The sequence below is a fragment of the Oratosquilla oratoria genome, chromosome 16, assembly GCF_046742065.1.
Source record: "Oratosquilla oratoria isolate Oo_2021 chromosome 16, ASM4674206v1, whole genome shotgun sequence".
NCBI classification, from domain to species: Eukaryota; Metazoa; Arthropoda; class Malacostraca; order Stomatopoda; family Squillidae; genus Oratosquilla; species Oratosquilla oratoria.
Window position 1 is genome coordinate 46,350,832 of NC_134792.1, and position 16,369 is coordinate 46,367,200.

A 16,369-nucleotide genomic window follows, 5' to 3' on the forward strand; every position below is an offset into this window, starting at 1 on the left:
TTTAGTTCCCATTTTCTATGTCAGTTTATATATATATATATATATATATATATATATATATATATATATATATATATATATATATATATATATATTTGAATAGTTAGCATAATTTTCTTAGATTAACCATTAGTCTTGTAGAGTGTCCTATGACTTAATAATCAAGCTTAATTGATATTAATTTATTTATGTATTTCATTGTTATTATGATTGAGGCCGGATCCCCAAACATTACAAAACAATAAAAAGTTCTTGTAACCACTGATAGGAACGCTTACGGAGATGACGTCACTATTTGTTTTGATTTTGCGATGTCCAGTGAAATAACAAGCAAGAAGTTTCCTTCGACCAATCGAGAGGTGGGAGGTTGCGATGGGTTGTAATGCATTGAAATTTGGATTTAGAAGTGAACTATTTTTTCAACTTTGTTGAAATAAACAAGTCATATATTTCCATTACTTGTGCATAAAGATATTGGATGCTGTTACTAGGGGCTCTCAAAAATAACGAAGTTGTTTAGCAAAAAAATAAGAAATGAACATATAAAACAACAGTAGCCAAATGCCATGGCTACATGGCCTCTTTCTCGCTCTTTACTCTTCTTTTTTCATAGGTTTTTCAAACTCTGTTCACTTCGTCCATGAAATTCTCTAGCTCTGGAAAAACTGTCAAATTTCTCTCCACAGTTCCACAAATAATCATCTCATGAATCAACAAGATCTCAAAATTAATGATCAGCTCTCCTCACGTACCTTTATTGTCGCACCTAATTTAATTACTGTCGTATGGGAAGAAGCTTTCATGTTTATGAATTATTAGTATCTAGGTCTCGCAAGGGGGTTTACTTTTATTTATTATGTTTCCAGGATAATTTAATTACTTTAGCACAGGTAGTCAAGTCATTGCACTCCACTGAACTTGTTGGTTTTGTAGCATCGTTCATGGCTCAGTTGCTAACGTCTTGGCTTCACGGTTATGTCGGCACAGGTCTAGAGTTCGAATCCTTTGGCAGAGCTTCGCAAAATTCAAATTGTGATGAGTCCAGTGGAGATTTGTTATGTAATAAGGTTCTCAGGGTTAGGTTAGGTGGACCACCTGATTAGTTAGGTTGGGTTTTATTGCCCTTAACTCAATTCCAACACAGCCTTATTTTTAGCTTCTAGATATTTTGGGAAACAAAGTCCATTGTCTTAGCTATGTTGGAAATTATTTCTTCTGTAATGTTTTTGTAGCTGACTACCAAGTATTTCATAGTATTTTGCTACTTTCGTGACACAAGGGAATAACAATATATTATTGAAAGTTAAATTTGACTTATTGTCATTGCACAAGCATATTTTGACTTAATTTTTACAACCTAATTAGTCAGAGTGTTACCACAGGTCTCATGTAATATACAGACCTAAGTATTGCAGCAGTGGTTCACAGATATTTAAGAGAAGATGAAATGTACGGTGGAAAATAAACTGTTTTACTTTGTAATCTGAAGAATGTAAATATTCTTTGCCAATGGAGCTGCTTTTTGGCATCAGCTTTTAATTTTGACATCAATGTTACTGATGTATATTTGTATTAAGAATGATAATGGTTCCTTGCAAATTCCATTCATTGTATGACTAGTTTGATTTTACCCTCAATTTCACATCTTTCAACCATTTATTTATGCTATGGTGGACCTCAATAATATTTCTCATGCATTTTTCATTTAGCTACTGACCTGCATAATTGGTTACCAGTATTGATGTCAGAACAAATATCATACTTCCCTTGGAAAATCTCGGAGGAAATTGTTTTTACTCAGAAATATATAATACACATTTTATGGTGACAGTATATTTATACACTATAAATGATTCTCTTTAAAGTATGATTTTCCTTTGATGAAAATTAACCTTTATATCTCGACAGCATTTTATAAAATGCATTATTACTTTGTTAGAGTATATTTCTTAGATTGTGTCTAAATGTTGATATGATTTAATACATTTTGCTTTCATAAAGTGGACCAGTGAGGTCTTCATGGCTCTTTATTTGATGTTATTAATCTTCTTGGTATAGGACTTGTCCTCAACTGAGTAAAATTGGCATTATCCATTAAAAAAATCAAAAGTGCTTTGAGTTACCCTTAATTCCTTTCAACGTGGACCTTGCCCTCATCCAAAGAGAATAATCTGATGTTAGCCAGAAGAGTCTGTAGAGGACATCATTGGAGTTTAGAGATTATATGCTAATTATATATATTAGTTATAAAAATATCACACTGGTTTAAATATATGATACATACTAGAGAAACTAGAAATGATAATTACTTCGGGTATATTTCATTATAGTGTGAAATATTTCTTAACCTGTATCATACTCATATTACAAAAATCATTGTTTTAATACCATACATGTATGGACTTGTTATATAGTATATATATATATATATATATATATATATATATATATATATATATATATATATATATATATATATATATATATATATGAGAGACTGACTTACTGAACTTCATACAAAACTGCCTGTTCAGGGTTGACTGGGTTTATAATGACTACCAGCCTCCTACGAGTTAAAAATAATGATCGTCATAGATATAAGTCTTTCCCATGGATGTGTAATGATCACTATACTTAATTTACCAATCTTGTTTGAAATGCAACTGATAGGCAAGGACCAATGAGCATATGCATTGGAAAAAAAAGTTAAACCCTTCAGGATTAGGGCCATCTTAAGCATGATCCCAATTAAATGTAACAATCTTGTCCAGGCTTTACATAATGTAGCTGCTGAAGCAAACCGCTTCATTCTATCTCCCAAGGGTTTGGAGGCTTCCAGATGCTCTGGTTTTAGAGAGAGTGTATGTGGCTGCTCTTAGTAGTGGTTAGACAGTGGGAACATCAGGTGGGTCACATCCCTAAGACTTCATGTCAAAAGCTTCATCAGCTTTACCCTGGGATCTGTACAGCAACAATAACAACATACAGAATCCACATGTTTGGTAAAAAAAAAAAAAAAAAAAAAAAAAAAAAAAAAAAAAAAAAAAAAAAAAAAAAAAAAAAAAAAAAAAAAAAAAAAAAAAAAAAAAAAAAAAAAAAAAAAAAAAAAAAAAAAAAGTGGATTTTTCCATTTGTGGAATGTCAGTTATGTGATGATTGGATGTTAGAGTGTGTGGAAAAATGTGAAGTGCTGAAATGCTATTAACAATAGGGCAGGACTTAATTTAGGAAAAAATGCATTGTGACATATGTATGTGGTAAATGAATACACAATTGTAACAAATGAAGGTAGATATAGAATAAATACAGTATAAGAATATTATATATTGTTCCTTAGGAATTAATTATGTCAGCATCATACCAAGAAATACTTCACTGCATGGAAATTAGAATTTTTTTATTTTTTGAATAGATGAAGCTTATTTGTATGATAATTGGGCACTAGAACTACTTTTCCTTTTTATGTATACTGATGGTCATCATTTTAATGCCTTAGCGCTTTCACTGTGGACTGGGTTTTCTTCGTGTAAATAGATGAAATAAGATAAGAGAGAAGCAAATGGGTGATGGAATGAAGTGGGGGTGGGTGCATGCCTTGGATAGTTACTTCCCATATAAAGGTGAAGAAGACCTTGGTATATAATTTAGGTATACAGATAGAATTGTATAGCATCAGCTAGAAGAATTCATGAAAATCATAGAGAACATCAAAGAGGTTAATCAAGTGAGGATCAAGATATTTTTCAACCCTTTCAATATGGTGGGGTTTTTCCTTATATAAATAGAATCACCTGGCAGCTGCAAGAATAAACAACTAAAGTTGTAGAATGTATCAAGATGGTTAACATAGACTAAAAAGAATGGAGGTCTGTTGTGAATATTTTTTAATCTCTAATGTTTCTTGACTGTGTTGGTTTAATTTCATATTACTTCCATTTGTTCCAGTTCACAAATATATAATTAGAAAACCTTTGTTATATAATGATTCACACTTGTTTCATAATAATATAATTTGAGTCCGTAACCATTAGATTCATATTATTTTCTGTGCATCCAGCACTTTAAAATCACCCTTGTTTCAAGCTTTGTATGATTAATTTTTGGTTCTGTGGGATGTTTTTAATGGGACTAGGAATGTGTAAAATTTCAGTTCTATATTCCATAGTTTTGTATCTGTAGAATTTTTTATACTTTAGGAGAAATCCACACCGCCTCTTCCACCTTCACCCAACCAGTACTTGTTAGGGGTCATATATCTTCTGGAATAATTGTAGATTCTCAATTTATTGTTTCCTAACATTTAGAATGTCTGTGTTGATATATAGTGGATGTAAATGGAAGTGCTGATTTATTTTGATTGTTTCAGTTTGTCCTTTCAGTTTTTTCTGGCTATTGTTTGGGTGAACTTTTCTGTTATGTCTGTTATTTTATACATACATACATACATATACCAAAGGCTTTTCCCCCCCTTACATGGGAGGTAGCAAAAAACAAAGGCATAGAAACCAGTCCCATCCATTCCATCCCCTACATACTCCACTTCCTTCTACCCTCTTCCCTCCCTTTTATCTTGGCACCTTCTGGATGTTATTTTATATCCACATAATAATGTAGAAACTAGGTTTTGGTGAACATGGCAAGCAAGGGTGGTGGTAGTGGGCTAAAACATTGCCAAAAATCTAAGCAACCAATCAAATCAATCCTGATAACTTGACCCAAGTCCTTCAACTTATTTGTCATAGTTCACTTATTTTTTCATAACTGATTTTGTAAGGGCCTTTGTACTTTGGGTAGGGGCCATGCTATTTTCAATGATGAGAATTGTCCTTATTTGCTCACGATTTAACATTACGAATTAGTAAATCAAGGACTCATTGTGTGATTGTAACTTAAAGATTCTTCTGACCTACTCATAACTTGAGAATCCTTTCATTTTCCTTGTGACTTCAAAGGAATCCTCGTATTCTCCTTGAGACATAATATAATCCTTTCCATACTGCTTAGAAATTAACAAAAGCCTTTCTGGTTATTATTGTATTAAGGTATTTCCTCATAAGTTCTTGTGGTGATCATGTTCGTGACCCTCTACTTGCAAGTAGGTAACAGCTTTGCTGTCTTCTCGGAATTTCTTTAGCTGTTGTTCCATGCAATGTGGTAGTCATTGTCTTCATTTTATTGGCTTTTAACTCTTTCAGCATTTTACATGCATACACACACACACACACACACACATTGAGCTTTCTTCCAGGAGGGAAATAACTGTCGATCACGAGTCCAACACGTGATTCAAGACCATAGTGAATCACACACACACACACACACACACACACACACACACACACACACACACACACACACACACATATATATATATATATATATATATATATATATATATATATATATATTATATATATATATTCATAAAGAGCTGGAGTCCAGGAGCCATGTTGTCGGAAAAATTTCAAACACTGGACTCGAGTCTGAGTCCAGTGTTTGAACATTTTCTGACATATATATATATATGTAATGAGGAATAGAAATTTGGGAATGGATGCTAAGAGGAGACTGTATGAAGGAGTGATTGTGCCAACAGCACTGTATGGAGCAGAAACTTGGAACATAAGAGAGGAAGAGAGAAGGAGCTTGAATGTGTTTGAGATGAGGTGTCTGAGAAGTATGATGGGGGTTACTAGGCTAGATAGAGTGAGAAATGAGGAGGTGAGGAGGAGAACAGGGGTGGAAAGGGAGCTGGGAGATAGTGTTGATGAAAGAGTATTAGGATGGTTTGGACACATGGAAAGAATGAGTGAAGAAAGACTAGTAAAGGAGGTATGGAAGGCAGATGTGGAGGGAGTGAACATGAGGGGACGTCCTAGGATGAGGTGGATGGATGGGGTGAAGGGGGCTTTGGGGAAGAGGGGAATGTCTGTTGAGGAAGGACGGGAGAGGACAGAAGACAGGGGTGAATGGAGAATGGTTGTATATGGAAGATGTTGTGATGCATGAGGTGGAATGGACAGGGGGATGGGGGATGAGGTAGTATGTGTGAGCAAAATTTTGACGCAGCCTGAAGGGATTTCTCCCCGTCCTCTCCTTTATATGGGGGGACGGAGAGGGGGGTCGCCGATTTAATGAAGCGGCCTTGCTGTGGATGTGCTGTGTCTTGCGACACTGCTTCTGACCCAGGGCAGTGGACAGGGTGCAGGGATGACCCGTCATCTAGGAGGTGCTAAGATGGTAGGGAGGGTGGGGGTGTGTGGAGTGTTTTCGGTGATGGGGTGGGAATGTTTTTATGCCTTTTCCTTTTTGGCTACCTCCCTAGTAAGGGGGAAAAGGCCTTGGTATATGTATGTATGTATGTATGTATATATATATGTATATTTGTGTGTGTGTGTGTGTGTGTACACCCCTACCACTACACTGTATCCAGACCACCACCCGACTCATCCATGTGAAGTGAATTAGGAAACAGATGAGACGAACATTCCTTTGAGCCAGGTCATCTCATCCTTTCATAATATCCCTCCATTCACTCCTATCTTTTGCACTCTTTCTTCCTTGCTCCACAGACATTCAGCATGCATCCAAAGCCACCTTCCCCTCTTCCATCCATCACATCCTTGGTCTTCCTCACAAGTTCACTCTATCCACATCCAGTTTTCACATTCTCTATGCTAGTCTTTCCTCATGTATTTCCACATGCCCAGATCGCCTCAACGTTTGTTGTATCTTATATAACAGCTTTCTTTCTATCCTGTTCTGTCTCTCCTCCACATTTCTCTCTGTTCTCGTGAGACCAATTATGTTTTGAACGTTCTTGTAACGTGGATGTTCTAGTACGCTACGAAAGTTGCTACACACAACTGAGTGAAATAGCATGACAACAGCAAGAGGAAAAGGAAAAGTACTCCATGGTATGGAAGAGTTTAACCCCGTTTTCTTTGACAAAGGATAAAAACAAAACAAAGAATCTTATCTCTTTCACTGTGCATGGTTTTTCTTTAGCTGAATGAAATCGCCTAGTGGCGGTTAGAATAGTTTAACGAGTCCAGAATAGCACTGAGAGAGTGAGTTGAATATGGAGATGAGTGGAGAGCCCCGTCGCTTTGTTGAGAGCTTGTAAGGGCAAGGGGAGGAAGGGAGCGGGGGCTAAGGGGATCTTGGGCTTAAATGTTGCAATACAATTATACAGCGCTGTTTTGGATGTGTGGCGAAAAGGCAGAGCAAGAGGAAAGGGAAGGTAATGGAGAAGGAAAGACGGGTGGCAGGACTATTTCGTCAGCGATAACCAGCGTTTCTATCCTTGGAGACAAATTATCTTGTCGAAGAGGTGAAGCCATAGAGGTTTTTGGTGAAGGAGAGGAAAGAAGATAAAAGAAATCAATATTCTTTTCTGACTGGAGATTGGTTTCCAATCGCTAGGAAGGGGATGGCGTCCGAAGGACTGAGTCTGAAAGGGGAGAAGAGAGAATGGGTAGGAGAAGGGTGAGAGTGTAATGAGGAAGAAAGATGGGTTGGGGAATCGTGGTGGAAGGGAGAAGGAAATGGACGGTAGAAGTAGATCGATATAGGAGAGTAGAAATGGACAAGGGTATCCATTTTGGGCTAAATGTTGGGAGGGTTGATGGGGCTAATCAAAGCCCGATGTACAACATTTGTCTGTTGTACATCTGTACTACGAGGACCGTGGCGTAGGCACATCCCTCAGAGGAAGTTTTCCGATGGTTACGTTATATAGAGAGCAAGGCCAACTCTATCGATCCTCGCCACTTAGTATTGCATCAGTCTCTGCTTAGCATTGCACTTAGTCATTCAGGTGATGTTTAGGCAGTAAGGGCTCCTTCGACATTGTCCAGAATGTCCTATCTTGAGTGTGAGAAGATCATGTACAAGTGTACAACAAGAAGATGCTGTGAGGTGCAGAGGAGTAGGGGCGTGGGGGAAGCGAGGAGGAAATTAGGGAAAAAAAAAGAGAAACGCTATGGAGGACAGGGTTGGGGAGCATGTAGGGATGCAAAGACGACGATGATGATGATAATGATGATAATAGTAATAATAAGATAAGACGTGTTTATATTCCACTTTCCTGTGGTACAGTGTTTCAAAATGTGATCTTTCTAGGCTCTTGGCCTGCTGCAGGTAAATCCACCGTTATTTTTGGATCACGTGGCACTGCCTTGGCACCACGTGGCGCCAGGTGCCACGTGCGGTGGTAATGACGTCATCTTGGCACCTGAACCACCCCTTTGGCGACGAAGGGGATTTTTTTTATTGTATTAATTTTCATTTTATTCATTTCTTATTTATTCTTCTTTCAGGGACCATAGAATGGGACTTGTACGACTCGCCCCGGTTGTGACGGGATGTCAGTAAGCCTCTTGGGCGACTCTCTGTCGCCCACTCCCCCTCGCCCCCGCGCCCGCTGGCCCCCGTCACGCCCGGGCACCCCTGGGCGCTCGCCCACCTCGCCCCTCAACAAACTCATCTCCTCCTCCTCCTCCTCCACCTCTTCCTGTTCATCACCCCTCCTCCCTTCTTCCTATTCCTCTTCTGGTATTTCCTCCTCTTTTTCCAGACTTGCCTCCTCTTCCTCCTCCTCCTCCTCCTTCCACTCCTCCTCGTCCCTCACCTCTTCCTTGGCCTCCTCCTCGTCCTCTTCTTCCTCCGTCTCCTCCCTCTCTTATTCTTCTTCCACTTCTTTTCCCCCCTCTTCTTGCCCATACTCCTCCCCCCGACCGTCCCCCACCTGTCGACCTCACCCCCGGCCCCCCTCGCGATACCACCCTCACCTCCTCACCTTCCTCCTCCTCCTCGTCCTCTTCCCCCTTCCTCTACCCCTCTTCGTGGGCGCCTGGGCTGAGGGCATCGAGGACGATGGTCACCTGCCACTCTCCCCCTCCACCCCCACCACCACCCTGGCGGCGCCCCCGACAGTCCCCTCGGCTGGCCCTGGGGCTGTCGCCGCCGCCGCCACCACCACCACAGCCGCCTCCTTGCCCGTCCACGCCTCCAATGACACTTGGGTGAAGCTTTCTCCGAGTGTCGACCCCGTGGTGCCCCTTCAGCCGGGTCGGAGGGGCGGCGGTCAAGGAGGAGGCGGAGGCGGAGGTGGGAGGGGCCGGACGGGCGGAAGAAGCTCCTGCCGGGACGTGTGCGAGTGGAGGTCATCCTCGAAGGTGTACTGCTCCTCCACACCTCCCGTGGTCAACGTCAGAGAGGTGTGTCTCCCTCCGGACGCCAAGCAGCTGTAAGTACTCGAAGTCCCCCGCAGGACCTCGTCCTTGTAGTCCTCGAGGGCGACATGGACTAATAGGTCTCGTAGACTGTTCTGTTATTGTATATTGTATTGTGTGCGCGCTGTGGACTCCAACTGCTGTCACGCGTACCAGCTGCAAATTCACATAGTTGTGTGTTACGTCACGCGGAGGATAGCTCCAGCTGTTATGAGGTATACCATCTGCCATCTCGAAAAGTTCGTTCATTGGCAGCCAGCTGTGCAGGCGATGCCACCTGGGCATAGCTGGAACATGTACCAGCTGAAGCACAACCCTTGCAGCTGCGGCGGGACGAGAGGGAAGTTCGTGCAGCTGGTTGGGCAACAATGTGTCATCTTTAACGAGCTGCTTGTGACCCTGTGGGGGGTACCAACTGCTCAGCTGGCCATAACCAGAGGCTGGGTTTCTTCGCGTGGCCGTAAATTAGCTCAGATGGTGGGTTTGAACCAGCTATGGCTTGCTGGGGAGAAGTTGGCTTGCAGGGTCTTTCAGACTTCATTATTTATTTATTTATTTATTTATCTTATTCTTTGTTTATTCATTTGTGTTTATGTAGATATTCATTTAATATTTTTCATTTATTTGTTTGCTTCTTTATTGTATATTTTTTAATTTGTGGGCTTATTTATGTACTTATCTTCTTGATAATTTTATTTCTTTATCTGGTTATTTTATTTTTGGCAATCTATAATTTCTCTTGTATGTCTATATCTTTGAAATTCGTGTCTCATACATTTTAGTGTTTTAGTGTTTTTATATTTCTGAATTGTATACTTGTGGTCGATAATCCTACCAATCAAACCTCTTCTGTCTTTGATTGTGTGTTTGTGCCTCTGTTGTCAGCGCTCCTGTCTCCCGTTATATTGCTGGGTTCGCATTTCTAATGATTAGAAAAATATATATTTATTTTTTGAAATATAGAGAGGGAACAGTTACATATAAAAATGAAAGACTGTATTTAAGTTATATATGTTCTAATGTTCTACATATATCGCTCTAGCTATTGTACCTGATTTATTGAAAAGCCGTTTCGGAACGTTTCGATTTTACGGTTCGTAAGTCTCGTCTTATACGCCGAGACGACAAACTCCGGCCCTGATCCATCCCGCCGAGGACACATGATACTCATCCTTCCCTTTGTCTTAGGCCCTCATCCCCACATGGCTTCCCCTCCTCTTCCCTCCTCTTCCCTCTTCGCGTGTCCTATCTCACTTACCTATTCTCCGTATCTCCTCCAGTGGTCTCCCCCATCCTACTCCCTCCTCATCCCACCTTTCCGTGGCTCTCCTCCCCCGAACAGCCCCCGACCGCTCCTCACCTCGAACCTGAGGGGACGTGGTGACATAACTGAATGGTGTATCTGCTTCCTCCGGGTATTGTCACTGCAGGGGCGGCCTACCGTGGACAACACCGTCTTCTGCGTTCATGGAACGAACTGTTTCGGATCACCTGTAAGACTGAGGTCCGAGCGGACACCATCCCCGCAAACCACGGAAAAAAAATCTTACTTTATGAATCCCTCCGGAGGATCTTTGTAGCAATTCAGAGATACTCCTCACTATAAAATTCTTCCAGGACACCACAGGTCTGTCACAAGGAGATGAAGGGACATCCAGGACTTGGAAGAACCCTGTCATGGTCTTGTTACATTCAGACGATTTTATTCATCTCATTAAAAATTTGTCCTTTGCCAGAATAAAGTCTTCGGCACTCAAGGGAAAGTTTCAAAGTGGGTTATGGATAGGAACCCCTATGAACCAGAGTCACGCAGTATTCTTTTATGGCAAGATATCACGTTTAACTTCTGCTCATCCTCCCTCCTTGCTGTTGCTACCCCCCTTGATTCTTCCGTTGACCAAATATGTGATCCCACAACGTTGTGCCCCAAGGATAGAAGCGCTGGTGATGGCCAAGAGGTAGTGAATACAAACATCCGAGCGATGTGGTGTTGATGCATGCCGAACTCTGTTGTTTACCTTTCGAAACTTGTTAGTGAACAGAGGATCCCTTTGTTACACTCCCGCGCACCATCGCTACTACAACGTACGCAAGAGATTTGATTTTGGCCGATGTCAGGCGGTTTGAATCGCCTTGAATGACGTCACCGAACAAAAAGGGTTAAACTCTTGAGGTTGTTTGCATGTCAGCGATGAAAAATATAATGAAATATAAGTCTATGAGAGAAATAAAAAATAAAATGAGCGCACATTGGCGCCATGCTTGTAAAGTCAAAATTGCCCCTGAAATAACAAAAGAAACAAAATCAAACAAGTTTCGTCCAAATCGGGCCACAGGTCAACAAATTGGCGCCGACCTTTTTGGGGTCACATTTATGTCTGCCCTGTTCCGTCGGAATGAGTCGGAGGCGGTCGGATATACGTCTTTTTTTATATATTAGTTTGATGAAAGAGCGAGCCTCCTAAGGAATACTGATCGCAGTCTCTTTTTCAAAAGACACACAGACACACAAATGTACACAAACACACACACATGCACGTACACACGCACTCTAACACGCACATGCACGTACACACACACTCTCTCACTGTCTCTCACACACACACACACACACACACACATACATACATACATACATACATACATGCACGCACGCACACAGACACACACATACATGCACGTACACACGCACACATGCACAAAGAAGAGAAAGAGGAGATCTGCTGACTATAGAATCATGAAATGAATGGAAATTCTAGATAGGAATGATTTACTAAAATTGGACAATGGAAAAACAAGAGGACACGAAAAGAAACTCAAAAAAGGATAACTAAAGAAGAGATCTGAAAATATAGCTTCCCACACAGAATACTGGATACCTGGAATAATCTAGATAAAGAAACAGTGTGTGCAAACACTATTCAAAATTTTAAGAAAAAAAATTGATGCTAAAAGATACAAAGACGGGTCACCACTAGCATAGCTCCCTTCCCGTAAAATACAACTAGGTAAATACACACACACACACACACACACACACACACACACACACACACACACACACACACACACACACACACACACACACACACACACAGGCACGTACACACGCATGCACACACACATGCACACGCGCGCGCGCTGACACACACACACACATGCACGGACACACGCATGCGCATACACACACACACACACACACACACACACACACACACACACACACACATGCATGTACACACACACACACACACACACACACACATATGCATGTACACACACACACACATATGCTTGTACACACACACACACACACACACACATATGCAGGTACACACGCATGCACATACACACACGCATGCACACACACACACGCATGCACACACACACACATATGCACACACACACACACATGCACGCACGTAAGCACGCACACAAACTACGTGTATGGTGGCAAAACGCGTCCCTCCGTCCCTCCTCTTGTGGTCTCAAGAAGCGAACAGCTGTCAAACGAGTTCCCAAAGGCTCGCACGTGCCTCGTGCGCGCAGGCAGGCAGGCAGGCAGGCAGGCAGGCAGGCAGAGAGCTTTTTCTTCTCTTACTACATACCCGTGCCCGGGTCGACTTAAACCGTCTGTGGTAGGCAGAGGGAGTGGTTGAGGAAGGGAGGGGGCGGCGGCAGGGCGAGGAAGGGCGTGTGGGGCTTAGTAGGCCACCCTGGGTAAATCATCAAACTCGCATTGCCATGACGTCATCATGGCAGTACCAACAACCCTCCCAACCCCCCATGGCATTAGTGGGCGTCTCTCTTTCGTATCCTCTACTCCCTCCACATCTCTCGCCCACCTCCATTCACCCTACATCCCGGTCCACTCTCCCTCAATTCCCTCCCTTTATCCGGGCTCGCCTTCATCTGCCTTCCCTCACTCCCTTCTTTCCCCACCCTCTCTCTCCCTCCCCAGCACTCCAACATTTCCTCCACCTCCCTACCTTGAGTTCTTCCACCCCTCCTTTCGTCACAGTCTCCGCTCATTGGTAACACCATGTGGATCTTCGTATCACAGATCACTGGGATAACGTGACGCAATGTTACGTTACGTAACGGTTCACGTCATAGTGGAGGAGGAGGAGGAGGACCTGAGTCGTGCTCTGCCAGAACGACCTGCTATGCTTAATGACTTGACCAGACCGCCTCGCCCCCGGGAGTTTGGCTGTAGAGTTATGCTGAAGGAAGGCATCATTCCTGGCGAAGGAAATTTGTCTTGGGAACCTTAGAGGTGGGAGCAGCTCGCTTGGCACCCTTCGCATAACCTTCTAACTTAACGGCCCTCGTTCCGGATCACGTCCATACGACTGCGACAGCCCGCAGTCGTCATATTCCCGTCCCATACAGTTGCAGTGTCTAGAAGTCGACCTCGGGTAAGATGGCCAAAATGTCAACAAAACGCAAATGTCTTCCGCAATGAACCGCGCTACGTGGCTTCATCGGAAGCATGCCGGTCTCGTAATCGCACAGTTTTGGGTTCGAATCTCACACTCCTCTGCGATTCCCACCAGTGACTGTGAGTTACCTGCCCCCCCAAACGTCCCCAAACCACATAAAATGGCAACGAACGGTAACTGCTTTGGCCGCAGCTACTCAGCGTCTCCTGGCGTATGCTCCTCACTTTTTTTCAAATTAACACCCAAAGCTATCTTCGCCTTCGTTCGCAATTATATTTGTACCCATCGCAGTAGTTTTGAAGATCGCAAAAGGCTGAAATATGTTGGTCGTCATCTGCTACAGGGAAAGGATTGTTGTGCGTAACACCATTTGTTTAGTAATTTAACCCTCCCCCCCACTCTTTTCTACTTTCGTCAATATTTACTCAGAGTCGCCATGGTTTTGTATTTTACATTTGTTTAGTTTTTGGTGTAATATTCTATTTTTCTTTTTTAACCATTTGCGTTTCAGTTTCTAGTTTCCTCTTATCAGGTCTCTGTATTCCTTAATTATTTGTACCTTTGAAATGTTGCTGTCTTTCGGGTCTGTTGTATTTATCCATTTTTTCTAATACTCTCCCACATTTGTTACTGAACCAATTATATTGTGATTTTTGGGGGTTCAGTTCTATGAACGCATATAGCGCATGCGCGCGCTCATGTGTGTGTAAATGTGTGTATATCAAATTGCTTTTCTACATTTTTTATTGAACCAATCATTTATTTTTTGAAAGGTTTTATTTGCTGTACATTTCTAAGAACTCGTGTAGTGTATGCGTGTGTGTGTATGTGCGTGTGTTTAATGTTTAATCAGTATGAGCGCGTTCACGTGCATGATTATGCATTGTACATTTAGCCGCATTTCCTACTTGTGATACTGAAGGCGCCTTAATTGTCGTTTCAGGGACTTGTCCAACAACGCCATCACCAGACTGCCTGCGCGAGCCTTTCAACGTCTTCACGACCTAGAAAAGCTGTAAGTACCTCCCAAACATAAGAGCATATGAATGAAAGAGACTACAGGAGACCATAAGGCCTACACTAGGCAGTTCCATGTCCATCACCACCTTTCACCCCCATCCATAAAGTTATCTAACCTCTGAAAACAAGCTATAGTTTTACCACCCACTACATTACAAAGGAGAAGCATGCCGACAGGAGACCTTTTGGTCCATAACTAGGTCGGATGCAAAAAATATATGTAATAATGATGAATGAATAAGTAAATAAACAAATAGATAAAATTATAATAATATAAATAGTAATAAAACAAGTAAATAAATAGGTAAAGTTAAGTAATAAACAAACAGGTAAATAGTAAATAATAATAAATTGACAGATGAATAACAATGAATGATAATCAAGGAAATAATTATAAACAAACAGACAAATAATAACAAACAAATAAATAAATGATATAAAGTAAATGATAGTTGAACCAGTTTTGGTCTTTGCCATCTGGAGTCATCGTAGCCTCACACGGGGTCCCAAGCTTCGGCGATGGACTCGTGTGTGTCTTAAGGCCGCTTCACATTGGGCAGATTCTCGTCAGCTGTTGTGAGTTCGATTGGGTAGAAACGATTTTGGATTCAGTCTTTTGTTTTTCGAATCTCCAAATATCAAAATACCTCTACGTTATGCACCGAGGAGTTGAACGACAAACTAAAAATGTTCGACACAGTGTTGAAATGTTCTTAGGGATGTGTTAGAGTACTGAAAATTGAGTCCTTTTTCTATATATTTAAATTCACAAGTTGACGATAATCTGTAGTGTGAAGTGGGTGTTAGACAATGCGTCATCTTTATATTTTGTGTGTCGTTTGTTTTCTTTGTGTATCTTGTGAGTCACTGGGCTTATCTCGCACCTTTTCCGTGAGTCACCGGCAGAGGGCTGTTGATTAAAGAAAAAATCCCCTTTTAGGGGGTAGGGGTGGGGGGCTTATTTCAAGTAGGTGTTTTTGTTTTGTTTTGTTTTTGTCAATGACTCTTTTTGCTCTGACGATAAATGTCATATTCCCCACTTCCTCAACTCCTTCTTTCTTTCTCTCCTTCCCTCCTTCCTTTCCTCCGTCCCTTCTTCCTTCCTTCCTTCCTTCCTTCCTTCCTTCCTTTCCTCTGTCCCACCTTCTTTCCTTCCTTCCCCTTCATTTCTCTTCCTTTTAATTGTCTTCTCTTTCCTTTCCCCACATTACTCTTTCCCTTTCCTTTCTCTTTCCTCTCACTTTCTTTTCCCTTTCCTTTCCCTTCCCTTTCCCTTTTCCTTCCTTTTCCTTCCTTTCCCATCCCTTTCCCTTCCTTTCCCTTTTCTTTCATTTCCCTTCCCTTCTCCTTTCCTTACCCTTTCCTTACCTTTCTTTTCCCTCTCCCTTCCCTGTTCTTTCCCTTTCCTGTCCTTTCTCTTCCCCTTTCCCTTCGCCTTCGCCTTCGCCCTCCCTTCCTCAAATTTTCTCACTCTCGAGCATCGAGGAGGAGACACGGAATGAGTGGAATTCCCGACCAGAATAGAGTGCCTAAAGGCGACGACCCACCTGAAGGGGACTTCGTCGAAGTCGTGTCCCTGCGGATCGTAAGGTGCCGCACGCCAGAATAAAGATTTTCGAGGGCACCTCGACGTGTTGGGAGGCGGGAGTGGGGTGCTAAGCTCCTCCCACC

At 42.0% G+C, this 16,369-nt stretch overlaps 1 protein-coding gene across 4 annotated transcripts in view; it reads left to right on the forward strand.

Moving 5' to 3' along the window:
• The window catches only part of Remo (Remoulade), a 119,257-nt gene that overhangs the window by 16,545 nt on the left and 86,343 nt on the right, over nucleotides 1-16,369 (forward strand). For all 4 annotated transcript variants that reach the window (XM_076199679.1, XM_076199682.1, XM_076199681.1 and 1 more), the window contains exons 2-3: nucleotides 8,322-9,250; nucleotides 14,622-14,693. In XM_076199679.1, coding sequence (XP_076055794.1) covers nucleotides 8,367-9,250; nucleotides 14,622-14,693 — 956 coding nt within the window. In that variant the 5' untranslated portion in view covers nucleotides 8,322-8,366. The remainder of the gene's footprint in view (nucleotides 1-8,321; nucleotides 9,251-14,621; nucleotides 14,694-16,369) is intronic.